Source organism: Saccopteryx bilineata, chromosome 5 (assembly GCF_036850765.1).
Source record: "Saccopteryx bilineata isolate mSacBil1 chromosome 5, mSacBil1_pri_phased_curated, whole genome shotgun sequence".
Lineage (NCBI taxonomy): Eukaryota > Metazoa > Chordata > Mammalia > Chiroptera > Emballonuridae > Saccopteryx > Saccopteryx bilineata.
This window is the reverse complement of record NC_089494.1, coordinates 166,218,369-166,245,097: the sequence shown is the minus strand read 5'-3', so window position 1 is coordinate 166,245,097 and position 26,729 is coordinate 166,218,369. Positions and strand designations below refer to the sequence as shown.

The 26,729-nt window shown below is 48.4% G+C and overlaps 1 protein-coding gene across 3 annotated transcripts in view; it reads right to left on the bottom strand.

Annotated features, from left to right (window-relative positions):
* ADARB2 (adenosine deaminase RNA specific B2 (inactive)) overlaps positions 1–26,729 on the bottom strand; it is a 468,569-nt gene that overhangs the window by 30,357 nt on the left and 411,483 nt on the right. For all 3 annotated transcript variants that reach the window (XR_010725610.1, XM_066232435.1, XM_066232436.1), the window contains 3 exons: positions 21,353–21,521; positions 17,103–17,254; positions 8,821–8,989 (listed from right to left, as the gene is read on the bottom strand). Coding sequence is in view for 2 of the 3 variants with exons in the window: in XM_066232435.1 (XP_066088532.1) it covers positions 8,821–8,989; positions 17,103–17,254; positions 21,353–21,521 (490 nt within the window). In the remaining variant the exon portion in view is untranslated. The remainder of the gene's footprint in view (positions 1–8,820; positions 8,990–17,102; positions 17,255–21,352; positions 21,522–26,729) is intronic.

Genomic DNA, 26,729 nt, shown 5'->3' with positions numbered 1-26,729 from the left:
ACTGTACTATTTTCGTGGCTTCCCTTTCATCTGGATCAGCTTTAGGGGCATATAAGGTTGCTTGTGGCCATGGGGACTTTGTGGTCTTGTTTTGTCGTTGGTGCAAAGCCAGTTCTCCCAAAAGGATCATTCTCCCCACTTGGAGCATTTGAGCTGGCTTTTACCTTCAAGGTGGTATTTAGTTATAGGGGTTTAACTAAAATTTATTTTTGACTAAAATTCTAGAAAGGAGATGTTATTTCACTATCAAAAGACTCTCATGGCTTAGGATTTTCCTGTTAATTCCAATGACTGTTTAAAGGAAAATAAATAATATTTTGTTTTCTGCTGTGTTCAATATTGAAATAATTTTTAAAGAAAGAAAAGCCTAGTTGGCATATTCCACTTCAAGATTCTGGGGTGTTTTTCCCATCAAAGGGGGAGAAAGAGTTCTGGCTATGACTCAGGGTGTTATGTTCATGTCTAATTTGCCGTGTTAGGTGTTCAGGCCTGAGTGGCACCTCCAATCTCCTCCTTCATAGTGATGTCCCAGGCACTGCTTCCAAAGGAGCTGAGTATGACATCACTCAGGCAGCCTGGAGACCTGTCCGCTTTCTGACCGAGGCCTTCAAGAAAGCAACGTCATTAGCTGTGCCAACTAGTGAAAGCACTTGGCACATCACACATTTCCCTGAGCTTTAGTTCCTATGTCTTTGAAATGAGTTAAATAACAATGACATTTAACATAACAGCAGTGGCCCTCTTCACCCTGGAGAGTCACTTTGAGTACTGGCCTTAGAGAAACTGAAAACATTGCAGAAAATTGGCATCTGCAGGTGCAGCCTCTGTCCGTGCTCAGGGTGTACTTGGTTGGGTACCTAGCGATTGCTCAGCCTGTGTGATTTCTTCTCACTCTCTGATGTAGCCAGGTACCACTCCTCTACCGTCCTAGAACACAAAAGCTCTACCCTCTTATTCTGTGAGCACTCGCAGCCCTAAAGATACAGGTATCTCCACAAAAGGGAGCCTCACAGTCCTCCCACCAGTTGCAGACCATTTATCTGCTGACTAGAGCACTGGGCCAGGCTTTCACATTTCCTCCTCTGCAGAACAGGATATTTCATCCCTATCTTCTATTGGCCCATTCTGATTGGCATAGGTGATGGACAAGTGCAGTTGTACCTTCCAGAGAAGGTGCTCTGACCTTCATATTCAGTGGTGGGAAGCCTCCAGACACTCTTCAGGTTATAGGGCTGGACTTCATCCACTGCTTCCAGGCTGGTCTCCTTAAACTGTGCCAACCATACCTGAAATGTCCTTTAGGTTTCAGAATGGTTATTTACTTTTCATGTTTGTAGGCACCTGCCCAGGCTTCGCCGTGTATTCCAGGACCTTGAGGAGGGCACAGGGGTGCATAAGACTCAGGCTGGCTCTCTCAGGGTGTCATCCATTAGGGGGATGAGATGTAGCTCGGGTGGACAGCTATAGAAGACGAGATTCTTATCAGGTGGAAACATTCCTTTGGGGCCAGTGATGAGTAATCAGTGAGGTTCTTGGTGCAGAGGCAGGTGGGACCTTGAGAGGCTGCACAGATGAGGTCCTGCCTTTGTGAGTGGAGTGTTCACGTGTTGCTGAATCTTGATCCCTGAGTGGGGTGGCAGCAAGACAGCATTTCAAAGGGGATCAGGGGGAATATGTCCACTGACAGCTCAGGATTTTCCTGAGTGGGAGAAGAGTTGCTTATGGACAAAGGGAGGTGTGCAAGAATGTCCCATTTGCTTACATGGGGTGACCCTCTCACTTATGATGGAGAGAAATTAGTTTATTAAAGATTCCCAGAGCCTGACCTGTGGTGGCACAGTGGATAAAGCATCGACCTGGAAAGCTGAGGTCGCTGGTTCAAAACCCTGGGCTTGCCTGGTCAAGGCACACACAGGAAGCAACTACTATGAGTTAATGCTTCCCGCTTCCTACCACCCCTCTGCCATTGCCTTTCACGCTCTCAAATCAATCAATAAAAAATAACTTTAGAAGATTCCCAGAGAAATGTTAAGTAAAGATCTTGTGAAAAAGTACTGTGAACTGATGCTGGGGATTGACCTTCTTTTCAATAGGGTTCTAATCTTGATAGAGAATGAGGACAGGGGTGAGCCCCATCAGTTAAGCCTGTCACCCTTTCCTGTCACACCTACTTTCCTGAGGACTTATGGCTGTTGTCGTGGGTTATAGAGAGTTTCCGAATATCAGTGCAGATAGGACCAAGGAAAAGATAGTTGGAAACATCAGATGATATGTAAGGAAATGAGAAAAATTATCCTATTGATGGGACTCTAAGAAGTTTCTTCACAATGTTTTATGGCTCATTTAAACCACTGTAAAAATTTCAGGGTTTCTATAACATGTTTTACTGAAAACCTGTCTTATACTGACATTGTAAAATGATACCAATTGTTATTCATGGAATTCTGTACTCAGAAGAATGCCTGTTGTGGTCTAATTTATATTATTACTTAGGAATTATTGATCCAAACAGTAAGACCTATGCATTATTTTTTATCTGTAGGTGGGAAAGAACAGAGCTGTGTTGGCTGTTAGGTCTTTTGATACAAGCAGCCCCAGTTAATTTTTCACTGAAGTCTAAAAGGGTTTGCAAAGAGAATTATGAATCTGCATAGTGGATGCACTATCTCTACCTTAATTAAAAACATGGTTTTATTCATTTACTTTCATTTTAATACATCAATGTCACATGAAATAGGTGATGAAGGCAGTCAGCCTAACATTTGCTTCTTGGATGCCGAAATAAAATTGCATGTGTTAAGAAAGAAATTTCTAAATCACTAAATATATCTGGCTGTGGGATCCAGGCGGCATGTGGGGTAAGATCCTTGGATCTTTCCTGGGAAAGAAAATCAATAATTTTAGTTGGTTATAGATATATCCCTAATATTAATGGCAACACACATAACTTCTTAGCTCTGGCAAGGAAGAAGGGCAGACATTAGGGTGCTGGCAGAAGACATTGTTTTCATCTATTCAAAGCCATCTACATGGGGCACTGGGAGGGTTACAGTTTCAGTTTCCAGGTGGGGCTCTGTCCTGCTATAGTATTCATATTTCACATTGTAGCCATTCTGACAAGAGGAGGTTTCATTCACCCAGCATTTATAATGCTGAGTGCTGACAATCTGTACAGCGTATGTGCAACGTGAGGGCTGCAGAGCAGTACAGTGTTTGATGCCTCAATCAGATGGTACAATTGAAAGTCAGAAACGGCCTCTGTCTTCCCCGCTTGTCACCCGCAGTGATCAGGACAAGTCTCGATTCGGTATACTCATTAATAGTTGAGTTGTGTTCTCGATGGCTAGTGTCATGTTGGCAACAGGAGAGCTGTGAGTGGCCAACCCTGGCCAGCTCCGGGCTTTATCTCCACCACTACAGAGGGCCGCCGACACAACCATGGGGGCGTATATGCCATTGAGGCCACAGGTCAGGACAGCTTTCATCCACCTGTTTCTGTGTCTACTGACTGCTGTTCACCATCTCCTCTGTCAGCACTCTCTGTGCCTGTGTGTGCAAGGCACTGATGGGGCATGTGACAGAGAGATCGGTGGGAGGGAGACATTCTCAGGAGGACGAAGGGCTGAGACTCAGGTGGGAGAATAAACTGCTCAGTGCAGTTAGAATGCTGCGCTTCTGGTCTCAGTGACCGAGCCCTGGGGCCCAGCCCTGGGCAAGGAACTGGAAGGAGCGACATATCCTAGGGCACTGGGAGGAACACGGTGACTCCCCTGTTGGTCTCGGTGAGTGTGACTGCCCGGTGGTGCAGACTGAGGCCGGTGGTGCAGACTGAGGCCCGGTGGTGCAGACTGAGGCCGGTGGTGCAGACTGAGGCCGGTGGTGCAGACTGAGGCCGGTGCTCACGGAGAGGCCGGGCGAACACGGGCGGTGCTCTCAGGAGTCCAGGTCGGAGAGCATGTCTGCAGCTGCGATTCTCGGGGCGTGTTGGGCTTCGGGATTTACTTCTTCAGTTGAGAAAGATGAGCTGATGTGATGATGACCTAGTTTCAACTAGAAGATGCAGGAACGATAGAGAGGTGTACGACGGAGGAGGCCCCAGAGAAATGAGAGGTGTGGACGGAGCCAGGGGACAAGGAGTGGATGGCAGACAGATGGGGGTTCTTGCAAAAGTGAGGGATAGTGGGGCAGATTTTCACTGTGGCTGCTGTTTCCCCACAGAGGCAGGGCACGGACGCTCATGCCTCTGGATGCCATTCCTGGGAAGTCGCGGTGGTTTTCTCAAGTCTGTGAGGTAAAGGGGTCTTGTCAGCTTGGTTCCACTGTCCTCCCATCTTCTGCCCTCACACACACTGAGTCTGGGCTCCTGATCCGTGAATTCGCTGCCTGGCAACAGAGCGGAAGATGGCAGAGCCAGCCTCAAGCACGTTCTTTCCAGACTGTGCACACAAATTTAACAGGTGTGAGACCTCTCATGAGACTGACATTCAGGGGTCGGCTAGTAAGAGTTGGCTCTCAAAAAGAAGGAAATAAATAAATGTATAAAGAAAAGCACTAATTTGTAGGTTTTGCCAATTTCTGTGGTGTGAACATCATCTCCATGGCCCATTTCAAGTGACTGGCGGGAAGTCATGGAGCGCAGGTCTGGGTGGAGGTGAGCAGCCGCACGCACTGCGTCTGCGGATGCACCGGCATTAGTAACGCCACGGGCAAAAATAACCGTAAAATGTACAAAATACTTAGGAAAGTGGAGAATTTTGAGTATTATTGTTTTTGTTTTAACATAACACATTTAGTTATAAGGTTATATTGTTTAATTTTTAACAATGGCTGTGTGTAACAATTGCCTTTCAAAACTGACTTAAAATAACCAGCTCTGGTGGGCTGAATTGGCTGTAGCATGCTCCGTGCTGGGTACAGAGCATCCTAATTATAGGTTTGTTTTTTTTTGGTCTTGTTCTTTTTTTTTTTTTAATAATTTTATTTTTTTAATAGGGCGACATCAATAAATCAGGATACATATATTCAAAGATAACATGTCCAGGTTATCTTGTCATTCAACTATGTTGCATACCCATCACCCAAAGTCAGATTGTCCTCTGTCACCTTCTATCTAGTTTTCTTTGTGCCCCTCCCCTTCGCCCTTTCCTTTTCCCTCTCCCCCCTCCCCCTGTAACCACCACACTCTTATCAATGTCTCTTAGTCTCACTTTTATGTCCCACCTACGTATGGAATAATGCAGTTCCTGGTTTTTTCTGATTTACTTATTTCACTTCGTATCATGTTATCAAGATCCCACCATTTTGCTGTAAATAATCCGATGTCATCATTTCTTATGGCTGAGTAGTATTCCATAGTGTATATGTGCCACATCTTCTTTATCCAGTCATCTATTAACGGGCTTTTTGGTTGTTTCCATGTCCTGGCCACTGTGAACAATGCTGCAATGAACATGGGGCTGCATGTGTCTTTACGTCTAGTTATAGGTTTTATAGCCACGCATGTCCTGCCACCATTTTATAGACTCTGGAAGGAGGGACAATGATTTCCAAATCTTTGTGTCCTCTGACCTCTGCTTGTTGAGCTGGTATATTTTGTCTGCATCTGTATATGAAGGGTCTTTTATTTGGAACATTACCTAAACTCTAGGTTCCATTTTTGTTTCTGCACAGGACAGAGAACAGATGAACAGACAGTATCAGATGGTCTCTTTGCAAAGCCTGTGCACAAATAATGCAAGTCACAGATGCTTATGGTCTGAATCATTAGCATAACATATGCTCCTGCTCAAAAGTAGCAACGGTGGCCCCCTTCTAAAATAGCTCGTGCCTCAGTGCTAATGTTCTCACTGCGTGTGTGGATGCACAGACACCACCACGCCAAAGGTGAGGAGGTTGCCAGCTTCCCTGGCCTGGCACAAGCAGGATCACTTTGCCATCGGTGGCATTTTTTTCTTCATCCTCAGTGTCATCATTCTCCTTCCCCCTCCTCATCACTAACACGTGTCACTGAAGAGCCCACATGCACCTCACTGTGACACAAATGCCCCCCGCAGACGCACGAGCAGACATGGCCAAGTCCAAGGCATTCTTGTAGTGTCAGCTGGTGGGGATGAGCCTGTGTGGGGACAGGTCCTGGGTGGGGTGTGGGCGTGGTGGGAGGCTGTCAGTGTGCGCAGGAGGTGCGAGAGGAGGCAGAGGTGGTGGCGAGTGCAGGGAAGAGATGAGGAGGGAAGAGACAGAGACAGACAGGGACAGAAATGGATGAAAGAGACAGAGACAGACAGAAGCAGAGAGAGACTGAGTCAGAGAGTAGAGAGACAGAGAGACTGAGGCAGACAGAAATAGAGAGAGACAGGGAGATTGACAGAGATAGAGGGACAGAGAGATAGAGAGGCAGAGAGAGACACACAGAGAGAAGGAAGAGCAGAGGAAGGGGAGGGACGAAGGCTGAGGGAGAAGACATGAAGATAAAGCGGTAGGAGAGGGGCAGGCTCTAGGACCCAGTGAGGGGGAGCAGGAATTTGCACCAGCTCCTCCTCCAGGGCTCCTCCCACCTTGCTGTGCCCCTGGGTGGTGTCCCACCAGATTTGGGGTCCAGAGCTGGGTGGGTGAGAGGCTCCCCGCCGAGCTCGAATCCACCTGGCGCTTGTAGATGAATTCCTGGATCCATTCAGGGAGAGCTGTCCCCTAGCCGGCCCAGAGCCAGGAGGTCACAAAGTCCCTACATGTGTACTCTTCCTCAAAAGCATTCTGGGGTCCTTCTCCATCCAGGACACTGTTTGAACTCCCGGAGGGGATGCAGTGAGGACTTTGTTTATTAAACAGATTTTGTTAGAGCAGAGCCTGACCGAGACCTCATCACCATCGGCAGACCTGTTGACAACAAATGCAATGTGGGTTTTGTAGCCGCGTTTAATTTGTTGTTGACTGATATTTAAGATCCCAGAGACAATGAAATTTAAATTTTGCAATATTAATTTACTTCATTTTTCTAGGAAGTCAAAGCGTTAATTTAGAACCCAACATGATCTTAGGGCACCAAGATAATTTCAATTAAGATGAAAATTGCTCCTTTTCTCTGCTTCACAAACAGGTGAAAATAACACAAAGTAGGAATGCATCCTTTTCTGGAAGAGGAGCTGGTCGATGATGGTGGATGCAGAATCATTGCTTTGAGGTGTTGTCCTTAGGTCCTCCTGTTGCCTCTGCTGGGCCAGGTGCTATCAACCTGGGAAGGAAACAGCCCTATTTCCCCTGCAGCCATCTGGTAATTCCTCCTAGAATTTGGATCCCCCAGTCCTCAGGGGCTCAGCTCTCATCTGCCCTGTGGAGCTGGGAGCAGGGAAGGGAGGCCCTGAGGAGGTGGGACAGCTGCAAGGTCTGTAGCACCCGGGGCTCACGCCTTCTCCCCTCGAGTCTGTGAGGCCACCCGGGGGCTCCAGGCTGCCCTGGCCCCCGAGTCCACAGAGGGACCCATGACCCTTGCCTGCCACCTCTGACTGCCCTGCTTTGTGCTTTCCAGGAGAAAGGTGGCCAGTGGATGAGTACTTTGAGTTAGGATGGGTAAAGAAGCCATTTAACCCTTCAGCAAACGTGTGGAACAGTGGGTGTGCGAGGCCTGTGTAAGGTGCTGCTTGAATGTCAACAGGCCAGACGGTCCCACTTCCTGGATGCCATTTGCTGGGACCATGCATGAGACAGTGCCTGTGGCCTGGGTGCGGGGGCACCTGCCAGTTTCCCCGTGGGTGGGGCGTTTGACACGCTGCCCTGGCACCCTCACTCGCATCTCTCCCTTCACATGAGACCAGCCTTCTCATCTCCTGAGAGTTTGGACCTCAGAACTTTCCACATGGAGCATCTTAGGAGCAGCATGGCTGGAGCTGAGACCACATTTGATTAGAATGCACTGTTTTTACTTGCTTGATAGATTAGAGGAGAGTGAATCTAGCCAAGTTTCCAAAAGAAGTCTGATTCACTCTTAATGCAAGACTTTCACAATTATTTCACTGTTATCACCGCTGGGGGGGGGGGAGGGCTCTGTCAGGGGTGTCTACTGTCCCAGGGGACCCTTCCCTCCTCCCAGGGGGCTGGGGCCTATTTTTCACATAAAGTGACCTAAGTGCTCCTGGTGGGGATGGCCTACTCGGGAGCTTGGAGTGGGAAGGCAGGGAGTGGCTGTCCACTCCTGGAAGTTTCTATCCGCCATGACCAGGAAGAAGCATGTCCTGAGGACAAGGCACCTTTCCGGGCTGCCTGACACCCTCTCTGTAAGTCCCTCTCCCCCTGCTGGCTGGGTCAAGGTGTCTCAGAGAGCCTCCAGGTGGCAGCTTTTGAGGACATCTTCAAAAAGGAGACCACCTCATGGTGTGGGGGGTCACCCCAGCTGACAGCACAGGTACACATGTTTTCTTGAACATTTGTCAGGTTGCAGGAAAGTTCAGAACCAGAGAGGGCATTCCCCACACTGCGGGGCCCAGGGTGTCCTGGGAGGGCTGTGTGTGTGAGGTAAGGTGAGATGGACTGCCTGGGGGCAGGTAGCCCTGGGGGTGCCGAGCACAGGGGGGCTGAGTGGATGGTCTGTTTGCCTCCTGATCCTCCCATGAGCCTGGCAGTGACCAGCCTCTCAGACAGGGACCCACACCACGATGTGTGTGCTTGTGCATGTTTACTGTGGCAGCTTGGACTTGTGGGTGTGTACTGGCTCCAGGCACCTTTGCTGTGAACACGTGAAACTCAGAGTGTGTGCGAGGGAAGGCCAGGCCTTCACCTGGGGGAACTCGCTGTGCCTGCTGTCACTTGGGTTGCCAGAGGGGCTGTTACCTGGCGATCTTGTCCGTGCAGGACATGGTGATGAGCTGCTCACCCAGCAGGATGCCGTCCCAGGTCTGCACCGAGCTCGGGCCCCGGACTGGCACGGTCCCCTCCCCGGACTCGATCTTCGTGCGCAGGTGCCCGCGGGACTTCCTGACGATGTGTTTGCTGCTCGCCACTAGGAGACAAGAGGTAGTGTGAGGTGGCTGGGATTGTGTTTGCCCAGAGACACATGGGCTTCTGGCCTGGAGGGATGAGGATGAAACACCCAGACACATCTCAAGGGACCCCAGTGCCACTGCCACGGGACAGGGAAGCATAAGTCAGCGCCAAGCTGGGGAGGAACTTCTTCTCTCCAACAGTGACGTGATGAAAAGCTGGTCTCCAGAGCACCACTTTTAGAACAGCAGCCACCTCCTGGAAGAGGCCCGACAACAAGTGCCTGGGGCTCTGTGGCCATTGGTCCCAGCTGCTCAGCCCGCCCCAGAGCACAGAGCCGCAGAGCCAGGCCAGCTAGCCACAGGCTGCGGTCACGCTCACTGGTAGCACTGAGGTTTGAGTTCCACGTCATTTTCACATGGCTTGAAGTATTATTCTTGTCACACAGCCATCTAAAAATGTAAAAACACACTTAGTTCACGGGCCATATGAAAGAAGGGGTTGGTGGGATTTGGCCTGAGGGCTGTGGTCTGCCCACTTTAGTCTGGATTTTAATCCCAGCTCTCTTGCTTCCTAGCTGTGCGATATTGGGAATGTTGCTTAAAACCACGGTGACACAGTTATTTCATATTAAAATTGAAGTAATAATGGTACCTACCTCCTAGGCTGTGGAAATGAAATGAGATGGGACGCATGAGTGTCAGCATAGCGCCAGTTACTGAATGGCTGTGCAAGGCAGGCGCTGCTGTGCCCAGAAATGGCTTGATGAAGCCTGCGGATGGGTCTCTGTGGGCCCCTAACTCACGAGTTCTGCGTCCCTTCTCCTTTCCTTTCCAGAGCCCTACACACACACACACACACACACACACACACCACACTGCACCCTCCCCCTTTCCTTTCCAGAGCCCTACACACACACACACACACACACCACACTGCACCCTCCCCCTTTCCTTTCCAGAGCCCTACACACACACACACACACACACACCACACTGCACCCTCCCCCTTTCCTTTCCAGAGCCCTACACACACACACACATACACACACACCACACTGCACCCTCCCCCTTTCCTTTCCAGAGCCCTACACACACACACACACACACACACCACACTGCACCCTCCCCCTTTCCTTTCCAGAACCCTACACACACACACACACACACACACACACACACACACACCAACCACACTGCACCCTCCCTAGTTATTTGGAGAACTAGCATGAGTAAGAAAAGATTATATTTATTTTTTCTTTCTTTAAAAAAGCTCTGTACATTAGGTCTGGATGATGTTGTAATATGGAGGTTAACTGCTTTGTGCTCATATTATATATAAGATTGTACAGTGATTTTGACATTTACTTACATATGATGACATGAATAGATAACTAGATTCTTTCTTTAAAGAGCTTTAATGTTTGTTTTAGAAGTTGTTCAGATGGCGTTTCTTTCTCATTTATGTTACTGAGGCATCAAATAATAAATAACATGTAAGTTTATATGGGTACCTTTTCTTACAGATCTCAAAGTAACTTCCACTAATGTTTTCTTAATTTTTCTAAGAACTAAAGGTTTTTTTTTAATTACAAATCCATACTACCTAAAAGTCACCTTTTGGGGAAAAAGATTGTTATACTCCTCAGAAAAAGTAACTTTTAAAAGGGTTCAGATTGCTTTTTGATTTGGTACCAACTGAGTACTGGATGAGATCCGATGTGGAGTGGGCTGTGAGTCATCCACAGAGGAAGGAACTAAGGTGGGAGACTGAGTCTGGGTGGGCACAGCCAAGGAACACCCAGCCCTCTTCCTAGTGGAGCACAAATCTCTGTTTTGTAGCTTTAATTAATACTATAGATCATGACAATGACAATGATGGTGATGGTGACAATGCTGACGATAGCAATAATGTTGACGGGTAATGGCAATGATGATGGAGATGGTGAAGATGATGGTGATGAGGATGATGGTGGTAATGATGGTAATGGTGGTGGTGATGATGCTGAGGCGATGATGATGATGGTGATGATGATGACAATGCTGCTGATGGTGATAATGATATGATGGTTTTGATGATAAATGAACACAAAAGAGTTCATATCACTCTAAAACACTGAGACAATCTTTGGTTTGACCTAACTTTTTGCTCTGACCAGGAGGGGACTTCATCACATCAACCTCCTGTGGCTAGCAGCAGTGGGAGAGAAGAGGGCCAGCATACCTAATAGTCTCCACAGTTCACCACCTACTAGTGCCTTGACTCTTCTATGTGAGGAGATTTTCTCAAGGAATATGATATTTGCTGTCCCTCTCTTTCTGGTGACTATAGTATCTGTTTCACTTTCTCAATGTTTCCACTACAGTGCAATTTTCCAGACCTTGAAAGTTGCTTATTATACTGGAAGGCTATTCTCAATGCTTACCCATTGCTTCTGCACAACTAACTTCCCATGTAGTAGACCCTATAGCTGGTAATGCCCTGACAACAGGGAGGCCTGGTTTGAATTAACAACTGGTTCTAAGGGCTAACCCAAAGTTTTCTGGTAGATTAATTTTTCCTGAAGAGTCAGGTGCAGGAGAAGCTCAGGTGTTTATTTTTGAAAGTGTTAAATTTCAGGCTGCCTTCTTTAGTAGCTCCCTGATGAGCATGATCAGTCCTAGGGGTGCTGAATCTTGAAGATCTTGTATAGCCCATTTCCTCTGGCTCTTTCAAGCCTAATTGTGAGAAGCAGGAGGGAGTTGAAGATGCCACTTCAAGCAGAACAAAATGCAAAGTGAACGAGAAACTGCAGGGAATGCAACTTAAATAACCTGTAGTGGGTTTATGGTGTGCTCTACAGTGGAGGTGAAAATCATGAAAATCCTGCTTTCTGTGTACACAGACACACTCCCAAATCCATGAGTATGTTCTAATCTAATTTTAATTGTCCGAGTCACCGGACTCTTCATTATGATATTCATTAATCTCAACCCTTACTTCTGTAGACTGATGTCACAACAAGGTGAGGGTGGTGATACGCTTCTGAAAATTATTATGTAAATATTTTACTTTTAGGAGAGAATCAGAAAAAGGTGGAGATAGATGGCAGTTGAAGAAGTCTGCCTAAGAGCTAAGAGCTAGCTGAAAAGTGACACACAGTTGCTGTAAGGCAGTGGGGGAAAGAAAGAGAGCCAGAAATGGGAAAACAAGTTTAGGAAAGCAAGATATGGTTTTTAAACACCAAATTTTAATTTTCAAAAAGCATATCCCAGAAAGTATACCTGTGAAGTGACCTACTGTTTATTTTAATAACATCCACAGTATTTGTTATGTGGTCATGCGGGCATCTTTGTCTTACTTGATGAAGACAGTGATAGTGATGATGGTGAATTTTGAGGCCAGGTAAGTGCATCGATCCTACGATGCACAAACATATATTGCATGCTTTCGGAACTCAATAGGCAAATCTGAAAACAGGGACTTTCGGAAGTCCATTTTAGGTTCCCTGACTGCCTGCGGGAGTTTGGGCTTATCTCTTGAACGGCCCTAATGAACAAAAAATGGAATAGGACATGCTAGGCATTTAGCACATGCTTGTAAGATATGACATAACTGTGCTTTTTCTCATGGCATCTTGTGGGATGTCACTAAGCTGTTAAATTCTTGGAAAATGGCAGTAAGAACTGAATATACCAAGCTACTTAAGAACATGCATTAAGAATATTGGTGAGTTAGTGGGAGGACAATAGTTATCCTACAATAGCTTAGCCACAGGGAGGTGCCTTTGAGGTTTGCATTACTCTGGTCAATTGAGGTTCTTATCAGAACTGCCTTGGATCTTATCCAGGTCTCCCAGAGCCACTCAGGAGACAGGACCATTCTCATAGGGTCTGTCCTCCTTCACCTAGTCTCTGTGAGCGGCGGATCAAGACCTCTGTAGGCAGAGCTGATGGCTGGAGCTGCTTTGTCCCCGGAGAAAGTGTTGCCTGCTCGCCATGTCTGCCCGGCCCTTGCAGAGACCCCGGCAGACCCTCCTGTGCGCACAGACCTCCCACCACACCGGCAGGAGATACACGCCCAATTGGGAGGGAAGACAGGTTAGAGTTTTCGAATCTGATGGCTCAAAACATGGCCGATTCTCATTAGAAATTTTGCCAGTACATATCTTGGGACCCTATCTCACAAATATACCAAAATCTTGGGAAAAACGCAGGTGGCAGGAAACTGTATTTTTAGAAACTTTCTGGGTGGCCCTGACATACACCAGGGATGGGACAACCCACAGCTGCTCCCAGGCCACACACTTCCCAGACAGCTCAGACCAGCAAGCACTGATTCCCTTTTTAAAGGCTCAGGGAGGGAGAATTTATACTCTGTTTACAGAGTATAATTTTTTTTTTTTTGAGAAAAAATAAGAGTTGGGAATGTAGAATTTCTCAAGCCATAGGCATCTGAGGGAGTTGGCCCAAGTCCCACAGCAGGGCTCTGTGCTGCCGGTGGATACGGAGCCTGCCTTGGCCCCTGGGCCGTGCAGCCCTTCGTGCTGGGGGCACAGCTGAGGCCAGGGAAGCCCCTGCGGAGGGCGCCATTGCTCGGTAGCTGGTGGGAGTCAGGTGTCTGTGCTCAAATATCTGTCAGACTCAGTTCTCTGCCAGATGTCTGGGGTGCGTTACTGGCTTCGACGGTTGTTCAGACCTAACCGGCAGAGTTTCCTTCCATGCTCGCTGTGTGTTCCCTCACTCTTTGAAGGAAGGGGGCAATCTGAGCATCTCAGACGCAATCCTAGTGCCTTAAATGCCTGTTGAATGGGTGTGTGCGTGCACATGGGCTTACGCACGTGTGTGTGTAGGAAGGGGGGGAAGAGTCCAGGCATAGCTGCAGGTGACAGGGCTGGCATGCAGCCATGGAGAGATGTACAACAGCTCCTGGCAGACCGATCGAGGGTGTGAGGATAAAAAGGGTCAAGAATGGGACCACAGAAGGCAATGTGCTGGTGTGAGGAGAGAAGGTGGCCCCCAGAATGGCCAGGAGTTGGGAGTCTCTAGTGCTGGAGCTTCTCCCGGGTTGTGACAAGCTTGTCGGAATCAATGATGACTTCAGGGAAGGGGAGGAGCACATCTATGCTCTGCATGTGTGTGGACATGACAACTGGGCCATAAGCTTCAGCATGCGCCTTGGGCTCCATTTAGAGGCCTGGGCCAGAGTGGGTGGGCACTGAGGCCGGGTTTCTACAGGGCTAACTTGTAGGAGGCAGACACGTTACCTTGGGGAATGGCCCAGCAGGCAGGGCGTGACCCTTCCTGGTCACCCGCATCCCCTCTCCTGGACATTCAGCCCTCTTGAGAGTAGCAGAAAGAAACACCTAAGTGAGCCACACGCAGAACCCCCTCCATCCATTTCAGTGGATTTTCTCTAAAGTCAAAGTTATTCCTGGGTCTTGTGGGGAAATTGACCCTGGGAAGCCCTTCCAAACAGGAATCTGTGTTTCCTGGCCTTCCTGAGCGGGGAAGGGAAGGTGACATGGGGCTCTTGGCCGACGGTCTGTGGTACAAACTAGCCGGGTGCCCCTCCTCAGCATCCCCGCTAGGACGCCCTGGAAGAATGCCAGCCTCAATAACTCGGTGCAGCACCTCATTTTTGCCTGGCATATCTGCAGCCTAAATGTGAGGAAATGGCTTTATTTTATTTTTTCCTACCAGCACCTGCCACTTCCTAAAAGCACCATGAAATAAAAGACATCTGTGCCTGAAAGTGGACCCCAGGGTGCATCTGTAAAATATGTGTTGCCTTTGCAAGTTGGAGTCAAAGGCTGGGGAGGCCACAGTGGGTGCCCAATGTGTGCAGGCGGGAGCCCAATGAGCTAGAACTGTCCCTGTGCAGAGACCGGCAGGGCTCAGGCATGGCTGGGGCTCCTGCTGACAGGAAGCTGGATGAATTAGGGCTGGCCCCGCACGTCTGCAGGACTTTCCCCCAGAACCAGAGTCTTCATGATGCCAAGCCTTTGGAGTGAAAATGAAAAAACAATTCCAGTAGCTAAATGGACCACATCTCACAGTTTTATGTAGGGGGTTGGGATCATGTAGACCCAGGCTGGTGAACCTCTCAAGAAAAATGAACGACTCCATGTTGTTTTTTTTCCTCTCTCTCTTTCCGAGGTGGCGTGGTAGTGAAGGGACGCCCCGTGTGATCCATCAGGTGCAGCCAGCATAGCCTTCCCTTAGAGGCCAGGCTGTGCCCACTGCTCAGCCCAGGCCCACCCGGCCCCTCACCCCTGGGCCAGGGCCTTGAGAGGTCCTTGATACTTAGTGGATTCCACTTTCTTGACTCAATTAGACTTAGTTTTCCATTTACTTTCCATGAGATGTTGTATGGATCAAATGTTTGTGTCCCCCAAATTCTTATGTCAAAACCCTAACTGCCAGGGAGATGATATTAAGAGGTGGGGTCTTGGGAGGTAATTTGGATCAGATGAGGTCATAAAGACAAGACTCCCTAATGGGATTAGCACCCTTATAGAGAGACCCCATAGAGCCCCTGACCAGGCAGGTCAGTTGGCTGGAGCATAGTCCCCAGTGCCAAGGTTGCAGATTCGATCCCAGGTCAGGGCACATATAAGAAACAACCAATGCATGCATAAATAAGTGGAACAGCAAAATCTCTCTCTCTCTCTCTTTCTCAATCAACCAATAAATTAAAAAACAAAGAGGCCCAGAGAACCTTCTCACCCCTTCTTCTATGTGATGACACAGCGAGGAGACACCATCTATGAATCAAGAAGAGTGTCCTCACCAGGCGCTGAGCCTGCTGGTGCCATGACCACAGACTTCCAGCTTCCAGAGCTGTGAGGTGAATGTCTGCTGTCTATAAGCCCCAGTCTGTGGAATTCTGCTCTAGTAGCCCGAGCTGACTGAGACAGTAATGAAAACGACACTTGAAATCTCATTATCGAGGATTTCGTCCAGCCCTCTCCAAAGGGAAAGGTGGTGGGCTTGGAGGAAAATTGGTAAAAAGCAGAATGCATTTTTTTCTGAACCAGCATCCCATCTGAGTGCTAGAGAAATAAGTTAAATGCATGTCAGACTAAAAAATAAAATGAAATGAAATGAAATAAAATAAAATGAAGACCATGTAAGACTAAATGCCATTTCCCTGCACTGTCTTTATCTTTGAGGAAAGGGCTCCTTATAAGCCTGGGACACAGGTGGCACCCAACAAGTGCCCATCTTTCCTTCCTTAGTTATTAGAACACAAATGTAGACTTCTGTGGGGGGAGTCAAAGGCCAAAAGTGTACCTTTAGTAACTGGATCATCTGTGTGTTTCTACCATAGTTTCCTCTGAGCAGAAGATTGAGCCTGGGGTGCCTTCACCAATCATTACATACATCCTCATACACATACATTCAATGGCATGGCCCACATCAGGAGAGTTGCTTTGTGCAGTTCCTGGGAGCGTTTGTGTGCCTGTGCATGTGTGTGGTATATATGCACAAGTATGTGTAATGTGTACACACATAGCATCAGTAGTAGACTTTCCTAGCTGCACACTTTTTTTCACATGGAGACACTGACCATTGGGCCCACATAAAGGAGACCCCACTGTGTCCTCCGCTCTGGAACACACAGCGCTCCCTCTTACGCTGCTGCTGGTGAATGGCACTGTGCAGACCTACTCTGATAAGCTCCCAGAGGGCAGGGATTGTGAAGAGATTCAGCACAGAACTCTGTGGGTGAAGCCAGCTACCCTGGCAAGCTTTCTTTGCCTGGCATCAAGCTTTGTTTAAAAACTGAGGTTTATTCTCCCAAAGATGCAAAGAAGACACGCAAATGTGCTTCCACTCTTTGTAATTCTGGTCCTTATCCTCCTCCATTCTGTCTCCCGGCCCCGGGACGGGTTTCTGACCTACTGAGATGAGTGGGGACCCGGGCAATAAAATAGCTAATATTAGATTTCATGTCACTCTGCTCCCATGCCCGGGGCTCTCAGACTGGTATTCAAGAGGGATGACTACACAGAACAGCAGACGCTGTCTGTGCCCAGCGCCTCAGGGCCTGGCCACTCCACACACGTGGGATCTACACAGAGAGCCTGGGACTGAGTCCCAGACCGGGAAAGCAGGGGCTGTTACAAAGGTAAGAACGCCATCTCTTACGGTCGGCGGTGCTCTCGTAGGGTGAGTTGAGACGTGCGTCTCCGCAGGGGGATGTGCTCACATACAGGTGGAACAGGGTGTTGTCCCTCAGCCTGTAGCGTCCGTCCTTGAGCCGCACGAATATGGAGCGTTCGGAGTCCTCTCGCCGCGTGCTGGGGGCAGAAAGAGGCTGCGGTCACTACTGCGAGCCTGTCAGACATGTTCTGATTGGCAGGCGCTTTTGCCCTTTTCTGTTGTTCTCACCCAGTTTTTTCCTCTTTACCCTTGCATGGAAATCTCTAGAATAAGTGTAGCCATGTGAAGGCATACGCACAGCAGAAATCCGTTCCTGTCACCCACAACATTCACATTCGGGCTGATCTTTCCTGAAGTCTGTGTCTCAGCGTTTATAAAAGTGTAACCCTGTGGACTCACAGGTACTCCTGAAGGCGCTGCCTCACGGTCACTGTGGGTCTCCACAGCCTCCACGGGCACCGTGTTTCTGGGTGAACAGGATTAATCTCATCAGACGATGTATTACACTCTGGAGGAGTGAAGGAACTCTGGAAGGAGGCAGAGCCTGCCTGCCCGCCCAGTGGGGAGCCCAGTGCATGGACCAGCCACGACCAGGGAGGCTCCGGCACACTGAGCGGCCCTCCAGGCTCTGCGGAGCATGCCCCCGGCCCTTAGACTTCTCCCACAGCCTCACACTCCCATCTCCTCCGGGTGCTGAGAACCCAGCAGGCGCCGAGCCACTGTGGCTGCTCCCCTCCCAGACCTCCCTCTCACGAGGCACGGGCACTCTGCTTTCTGCCGCTCTGGCTGTTTTCACACGTTCTGCCCCATTGGTGATGGATTCTGTTGTGCTGGGTTCTGAGATCACACAAGCAGCAGAACAGACATTTTCTCCCCAGGAAACCCTAGAGGCATCCCACCAGCCTTTCTGCTTCCTTGCCTCTGCTCCTTCCGCTGCCAGACCCCCCTCAGTCTCCCAAAGTGCCCCCCCCACCTCGGAGCAAGCACAGAGCCTGACTGGCTGGGTGGCTGTGTGCGGCTGGCTGTGTTTGCTGGCTTTCCTCTGCCATGGCTTGTCCCCTCAGGCAGGTGGGGCCGAGCCCCTCCCAGTCAGAGACATGGTGCCAACACACAGTCAGCCCGGGGTCAGTGTTGGCCCTGTGCCTTCAGTGACACAGACAAGTTAGGGGTATTTGGAAATGTTTTTGATCAAGGATGCGGAGATTTAGAGGAAAGTCTTCCTCATGTTTGGAGAGATTTGCAGCTCTGTCCCCCATGTTCAACTCTGGCCACCCCGTTGGCAGGGCTGGAGCTCACGGCTCAGGGGTCAGGCTTCACTTCCCTGTGGGCTGGCCACGCGTGCCTCCGGGTGTTCCTACCCCCATGAGGCTGCTGCACATGCCGCGGCACACAGGCCACTCCGCCAGACCCTCGACACCCCATGTCAGCGGGTGGGAGGAATGCTGCTGTAAAGGATGTAGAGCAGCCGGGAGAGGCAAGGAAGAAGCGTTTCTGGCAAAGACACAGCCATGAAGTGACTGTGACCAAATGGCTCGGCACAGAGCTGCATCTGGACGCAGCAGGTGCTCGTGTCTACCCTCAGTTCTGCTCCTCTGTACTGTTGCCGAGAGATGCCACGGCCTGCTTCATCCTGGTGGCCCCAGCGGGTTGCCCAGGGACATGGAACATCCCAACTTGGGTGCACATTTCTTGGGGTGTGGGTGGCCCCTTGCTTTTAGAGCACCCCTCTGAAGACGTTCTGAGGAGGAGCAGGCAAGAAACAGCATCTAAAGCCCATCACAGGCCACCGCAGTCATGGTGCCCAGGGACAAGGCCTTGGAAGTGGGACACAGTGGACTGTGGGGTCAGGAGAGGGCTGGAGGGAGACTAGCTTGTGTTTCAGATGCACTTGGAGCTGCTTGCTGGGAGGTGGGAAGTTGGCTGGGGCTTGTCTGGTGGCACTGAGTCCCTTGGCCTGGGATGGGGTGAGGCCTGGGGAAGGGAAACTAAGGCAGCCGCCTCATGGCCCGGCATCTGAGGGGGGCTGCCTGTCCTGCAGAAGGAATCTGCACTCTGTAAGAAGTGCCCTTGGCTGAGAAACGGTCACAATAAAACACGGACAGGGCAGAGGGAGGTGCCCAGCAGCCCCAAGCTTTTCCGTGGGTCGCAGGCACTAAGCCTGGTGGAAGGACTGGGCTGCACTTTGAAGTGGGTCCCCTTTGAGGTGGGCTCAACTTTGTCAAAATGGAGTGGGATGTCAATGTCATAGGCGCCCGTCGGCACGGTCTGAGCTGGGACTAGGGAGCAGGGAGCTGCTCCAGGCAGTGAAGCCCCTTTCCTGCTCTCGCCCCCTTGCTGCCACTCTGCGTTTCAAGGAGAGGCAGCGCCATCTCCCAGAGACAGACTTTTCTGTGAGATTTTCTTTCTTTTTAAACTGCAAAGCTAGTTCTGGGATTAGCTACTGGAGGCTGGTGGTGAAAAGAGGATTACCCTTCACTTAAACCAGGGGTCCCCAAACTACAGCCCATAGGTTACATGTGGCCCCCTGAGGCCATTTATCCAGCCCCCTCCGCACTTCTGGAAGGGGCACCTCTTTCATTGGTGGTCAGTGAGAGGAGCATAGTTCCCATTGAAATACTGGTTAGTTTTTTTTTTTTTTTTTGTATTTTTCTGAAGTTGGAAATGGGGAGGCAGTCAGACAGACTCCCGCATGTGCCTGACCGGGATCCATCCGGCATGCCCACCAGGGGGCGATGCTCTGCCCATCTGGAGCATTGCTCCATTACGGCCGGAGCCATTCTAGTGCCTGAGGCAGAGGCCACAGAGCCATCCTCAGCACCTGGGCCAACTTTGCTCCAATGGAGCTTTGGCTGCAGAAGGGGAAGAGAGAGACCGAGAGAAAGGAGAGGGGGAGGGGTGGAGAAGCAGATGGGTGCTTCTCCTGTGTGCCCTGGCCGGGAATCGAACCCGGGACTCATGCACACCAGGGCAACGCTCTACCACTGAACCAACCGGACAGGACCAGTTTGTTGATTTGAATTTACTTGTTCTTTATTTTAAATATTGTATTTGTTCCCGTTTTTTTTTTTTTTTTTTTTTTTTTTTTTTTTTTTTTTTTTTTTACTTTAAAATAAGATATGTGCAATGTGCATAGGGATTTGTTCATAGTTTTTTTATAGTCCGGCCTTCCAACGGTCTGAGGAACAGTAAACTGGCCCTGGTGTAAAAAGTTTGGGGACCCCTGAATTAAACCCAAGAGAAAGGGGCAGCTTAAGTAGAGCTGGAGGAGCTGTCCCTTTGGGGACATCTCTGCACCCCACTAGCTAGACCTGCAGTTCCCACGGTCACCTCGTCTGTGGCGTTATGAGTATGAGTGGTAAATAGGCAAGTCACCCTGAATGACAGTTGACAGCATCGGCAGCAGATGTTGCCGTGGCCCCACCCTCTTTCTGCATGGTGCCCTTGACTCTGCGCACACTCATGAAGAGAGCATTGCGCCAGCTGCCTGTGCCTGTACAGCACTGTGCTGCTGTCGCCAGAAAGAAGAACCTCTTGCTATGCACAGAAAGTTTGTACCCCCCCCCCCCATTCATTTGCTGACACTAGGAGATGGGGCCTCGGGGAGGGGATTAAGTAATGATGGTAGAGGCCTTAGTCACAATGGGATTAGTGTCCTTATAAAAGAGACCCCAGAGAGCTCCCTCACTCTTCCATGTTAGGACACATCACGAAGACACCATCCATAAACCGGGCAGAGGGTCCTCAACAGACACAGAATTTGCTGTCACCGTGACCCTGGACTTTCAGCCTCCAGACTGAGCAATCAGTGATGAGGCCTCCAAACTGTGATGATCCATTACAGCAGCCTGAACAAAGACACTCCGAATGCTTTAATGGAAAATGTCATCAAATGGAATGGGTGTGTGACAAGGCATGCTCATATGTGTGGGCATGTGTATGGGGGCACGTGCACCCTGCAGATTGTCTGCTGCAGTCAGAGTCACTCATGAACAAGCAGGAGGGAGGTCTGAGACTCATGGGGGAAGTGTCTGCAATTTCAGTGTTTCATTGGCCTGTACGGCAACATCTCTGGTGCTTAAAAGATGCCACCTACCCAGGTAAAACGTGCGGTAGGTGCAGCCTGTCCACTATGTTCAGGGAGTCTGCCCGGATACAGGGAGTAACACCAGAGCTGGCTGTAAGTCACCAGCCCCGAGCTTGCATCCAGAGCACACATCCTGGGACCGGCCGCTCACCTGAGGTGCAGCTCCAGCTGCGCATACAGGAAGTGGAGCAGTGCTCTCCGGGCCACGATCTCCGCGTGGCAGTCGTTGACCACCAGCCCCTGGTCATTGATGTACTCGCCGCTGATGCACTTGGTCCCCGAGGACAGGACGATGACCTGTGCTTGCCTGACATCCAGGCCTAGGGGCAGAGAAGGTGTCAGTCAGAACACCAGTGCTGCCTGCCCCCTGGGGGTGACTCTGCTTTTCTCCCCTACCCACCTCGTCCCTCCAGGGGGCCTGCTGCCCTAGGTCTTGAGGTTCTCTAAGCAGTGAGCCTCCACGTTCACTGTGATAGATGGTGGGCAGCACAGGCCATGGGCAGCATGCAGCTCCTGTGTGGTGGGACTTCGCTAAGCCACAGTGGGTGCTGTAGTGGCCCTGTGCCCGCCTAGTTTCAGGATGGCACCACCAGTGAGAGTTTACAGAATTCAACTGATTTCTCAAACCAGGATCAGCAGGGACACACAAAGGTGTCTCTCTCTGATGGACACGTTTGTATAGCAGGGTCCTGGGGAAGAAGAGGTGTGGAGGAGACAGCGTAGTGACCTGCCACCAAACAAGTGACACTGGGCAACTGCCACCCCTGATTTAGAGGGAGAGGAAGCTGGCGGGCTGCCGGATTTCGGGCTACAATCCTAAGTAGTGCAAAGCCCTCCAGCCTGGCCCTGATTACCCTGCCACTTCCCCATGGTCTGGCGGGCTGAGATTTGCATCTTCATTGAAAGATTTGCTGATGGAACGTGTTGTGCACAGGATGGGGATGGAGGCTAAGACAGGTGCAGAGTCTGTCCACACAGGTCTCACCTGGTCCCCACCCACGGCTCATCCCACTTGGCGTTTGCCTCTGAGACCACACAGGGCTGCAGGTGACATTCCTATGCAATCCTGAGACCCCACAGGTCATGCACTTGCTTCACCAGCCTACATAGAGCCCGCTGTCCCTTAGAGCCACTGGTAACTCAGTGATGAACTGGACCAGGGTCCCCAAACACCCATCTTGAGGTCACCTGGGACCTGGCCATGATTCCTGCTCATAGACATTTGCTTTTCCCACTTACTCCCTTACCGAGGCTTTGCCTGCACTGAGCAAACCTCTGACTGTGGAAGTCAAGGTTTATGATCCTGAAGAGTTAGAGGCGCGAGTGTCACACGCTCAGCCTTCTGTACCTCAGCGGCACTTGTGCAAAGTGCAGCCTGGGCCTCGAGGGCCAGAGAGGTGATCAAGGCTAACTGACTACGTGCCTGAAAGCAGAACACCAGGCCCAGCGTGTCTCCTTCACGAACTGCAGGGCTGTCTGGTGGGCTCAGTTCCCTGCCCAGCCCCAGCACAGACTTGGGGTCTTTGCTAAGCTGTGGCAATGGTCCCCAGGACACTGGCCTGTCTCTGAGGCTACTTATCAGCAGCAATGTCTGAACTACAAATATTCTGCTTCTTGAAACTTCCACTTACTCCCAAGGACAGAGCGCGGCATGACATGTCAGCAACAGCAGTGAGAATGCACTGAGTTCTCTCATTCAACCCGCAGGCTTTCCTTTTTTTTTTTTTTTTTTAAAGAGCCATAGGACAGATGGGGGATAAGCTGCAGGTGGTGATGCCTCCCACTCTATCCTCACGTTCCATTTCCGGAGGCTGATCTGTACAGCCCCGTTGGGGACACAGACGGGTAGCGGCCCTGCATCATTTCCTGCCTCCTCTCTTTAGGGGTGTGCAGCTGTTCCCTGGGCCCAGCACACCCAGCACGGTGTGCTTCATGAGAACGGGGCTTCTGTCCGTGTGTGGCCATCACATCTGACCGATGAAAAGATTCAATCAGCTCCATGAGAACTGGCCTCTGATAAGCTCGCAGTGTACCCCAACCCCTAGTTATTATTATTATTATTTAATGTTGTTTATAGAATAAGAGCAGGGAGTTTTGAGGCTACAGTCACCGATGGGGAAGTTTTTTGACTCTCTGAGCCCAGGTTCCCGGACACAGGCGGGGCCAGCGCTGATGCTGCCTGAGGACCCCTTTGCGTCCTCTCTCCTGGCTGCAGCCTTTCCCCTTTTCTGGCCGTAGGAGCACCTCTGAGGGCAGGAGCTCACGAGTCCCCCAAGCAGCGTAGGCTCCACGAGCTACTCTTCACAGGACAGTGCTCGTTTTGACTGAAATCAAAGAGATCTTGTTACCCTGGCCAGATAGCTTGGTTGGTTAGAACATCACCCCAATAAACCGAGGTTGTGGGTTCGATCCCTGGTCAGGGCACATACAGAAGCAGATCTATGTTTCTGTCTCTATTTTTCTCTCCCTTTCTCTTTCTCAAAAACAACAATAATAATAAAATAATCTTGTCAACAAAAATGATATTCTCTGCAAGAATGGAAAATAAAAAAAATGCTTCAATAATAAACCCAAACTTTGTGTCTTTAAAATGTGATGTCAATTGCCTGTGTTTAGGCAGACCCTAGAACAGTGGTTCTCAAAGTGTGTGCCAGGGCACACCGGTGCACCCTAGAATATTTCCAGGTGTGCCTTGTGGTATTCCAGAAAAATATGTGCCTATTTGGGACCAAAAAACCAACAGGGTTTTTGGAGTTTAGATTTTTGGGGGACAGAGATGTGGGGGGAATTGGCTGTAAGCTGACAGTCTGCCCAATCCCCTACCTCTCTTGCCTGATTAGGTTGCAAAAGGCTGTTAAACTGTGGTGCTGGATTGTTTACACCCCCCCCCATGTTCCCCAGAAAGACTGGAGGCAAGTTTTTTCTATCCTTTGTTTGGTGTAAAGTTAAGATGATACGTATGGTGGGGGTTTTCTGCACTCAACACAATTAAGAGTAAAAAGAGAGAAATTCTTCAATGTATTGATGAGGAAATGAGAGTTTGCCTTTCAAATATATGCCCAAACATTGAAGAAATCACTAGGACACATCAGGCTTATGTTTCTCATAAACACAAGAATGAAAAAACTTAACACATTCACGCCGGGATCTGCTGAATTTACCAAATCTTACTAAGAATGTATCTATATATATAAAAAGATAACATTTTTTGCTGTTTTTTTAAATTTTTAACTCCTCTTTTTTATGAATTCTAAAAAGCATAACACAAAAAATGTAACATTAAAATGTTTTTTAATGTCAGAATAAAAAGACTTAACATATTGGAAGCCTTGGAGCTAAATGACAGAGAATTTAAAATAGAAATCTTAAAAATACTCAGAGAGATACAAGAAAACACAGAAAGGCAATATAGGGAGATCAGAAAACAACTCAATGAACACAAAGAATATATTACCAAGGAAATTGAAACTATAAAAACAAATCAAACAGAAATGAAAAACTCAATTCACGAGCTGAAAAACGAGGTAACAAGCTTAGCTAACAGAACAGCCCAGATTGAAGATAGGATTAGTGAAATAGAAGACAAACAACTTGAGGCACAACAGAGAGAAGAAGAAAGAGACTCAAAAATAATAAAAAATGAGAAAGCTCTACAGGAATTGTCTGACTCCATCAGAAAGAATAACATAAGAATAATAGGTATATCAGAGGGAGAAGAGAAAGAAAATGGAATGGAGAATATACTCAAACAAATAATAGACGAGAACTTCCCAAGCCTGTGGAAGGAACTAAAGCCTCAAATTCAAGAAGCAAACAGAACACCAAGTTTTCTTAACCCCAACAAACCCACTCCAAGGCACATCATAATAAAGATGACACAAACCAATGACAAAGAAAAAATTCTCAAGGCAGCCAGGGAGAAGAAGAGTACAACATATAAAGGAAGGCCTATTAGATTATCATCAGATTTCTCAGCAGAAACTCTACAAGCTAGAAGAGAGTGGACCCCAATATTTAAAGCCCTGAAAGACAGGAACTTTCAGCCAAGAATACTATACCCATCAAAGCTATCCTTCAAGTATGAAGGAGATATAAAAACATTCACAAATACAGAAAAGATGAGAGAATTTATCAACAGAAAGCCCCCACTCCAGGAAATACTAAGGGGGGTTTTCCAACCAGATTCAAAGAACAAAAGAAAACAACACCACAAGTAACAGCTCCACCAAGAACACAATAAAACCAAACTTAAACTGTGACAACAAAGGAAAAAAAGGGGGGAGAGGATGGAGATTAACAGTAGCAAAGGATGATGAAGTGCAGAAATACTTATAAGATAGGGTACTACAATGAATATGGTAGGTACCCTTTTCATTACTTAATGGTAACCACCCTTAAAAAAACCACCACAAAAACACTTGACTTAAAAAAGGTAGCAACAGAGGAAAGAAGTATGGAACACAAACAAACAAAAACAAATGATAGAAAAACAAAAGAGAAGAATCAAACTAGATACAAAACTAACAGAAAGCAATTTATAAAATGGCAGTAGGGAACCCACAAGTGTCAATAATTACACTAAATGTAAATGGATTAAACTTACCAATAAAAAGACACAGAGTAGCAGAATGGATTAAAAAAGAAAATCCAACTATATGCTGCCTACAAGAAACACATCTAAGCAACAAGGATAAAACCAAATTCAAAGTGAAAGGCTGGAAAACAATACTCCAAGCAAACAACACCCAAAAAAAAGCAGGCGTAGCAATACTCATATCTAATAATGCTGACTACAAGACAGAAAAAGTACTCAGAGACAAAAATGGTCATTTCATAATGATTAAGGGGAAGTTGAATCAAGAAGACATAACAATCCTTAATATATATGCACCAAACCAAGGAGCACCAAAATATATAAGACAGCTACTTATTGACCTTAAAACAAAAACTAACAAAAATACAATCATACTTGGAGACCTCAATACACCGCTGACGGCTCTAGATCGGTCATCCAAACAGAGAATCAATAAAGATATAGTGGCCTTAAACGAAATACTAGAACACCTGGATATGATAGACATCTACAGGACACTTCATCCCAAAGCGACAGAGTATACATTTTTCTCTAGTGTACATGGAACATTCTCAAGAATTGACCATATGTTGGGCCACAAAGACAATATCAGCAAATTTAGAAAAATTGAAATTGTACCAAGCATATTTTCTGATCATAAAGCCTTGAAACTAGAATTCAACTGCAAAAAAGAGGGGGAAAAACCCACAAAAATGTGGAAACTAAACAACATACTTCTAAAAAATGAATGGGTCAAAGAAGAAATAAGTGCAGAAATCAAAAGATATATACAGACAAATGAAAATGAAAATACGACATATCAGAATCTCTGAGATGCAGCAAAAGCAGTAATAAGAGGAAAGTTCATATCACTTCAGGCCTATATGAACAAACAAGAGAGAGCCGAAGTAAACCACTTAACTTCACACCTTAAGGAACTAGAAAAAGAAGAACA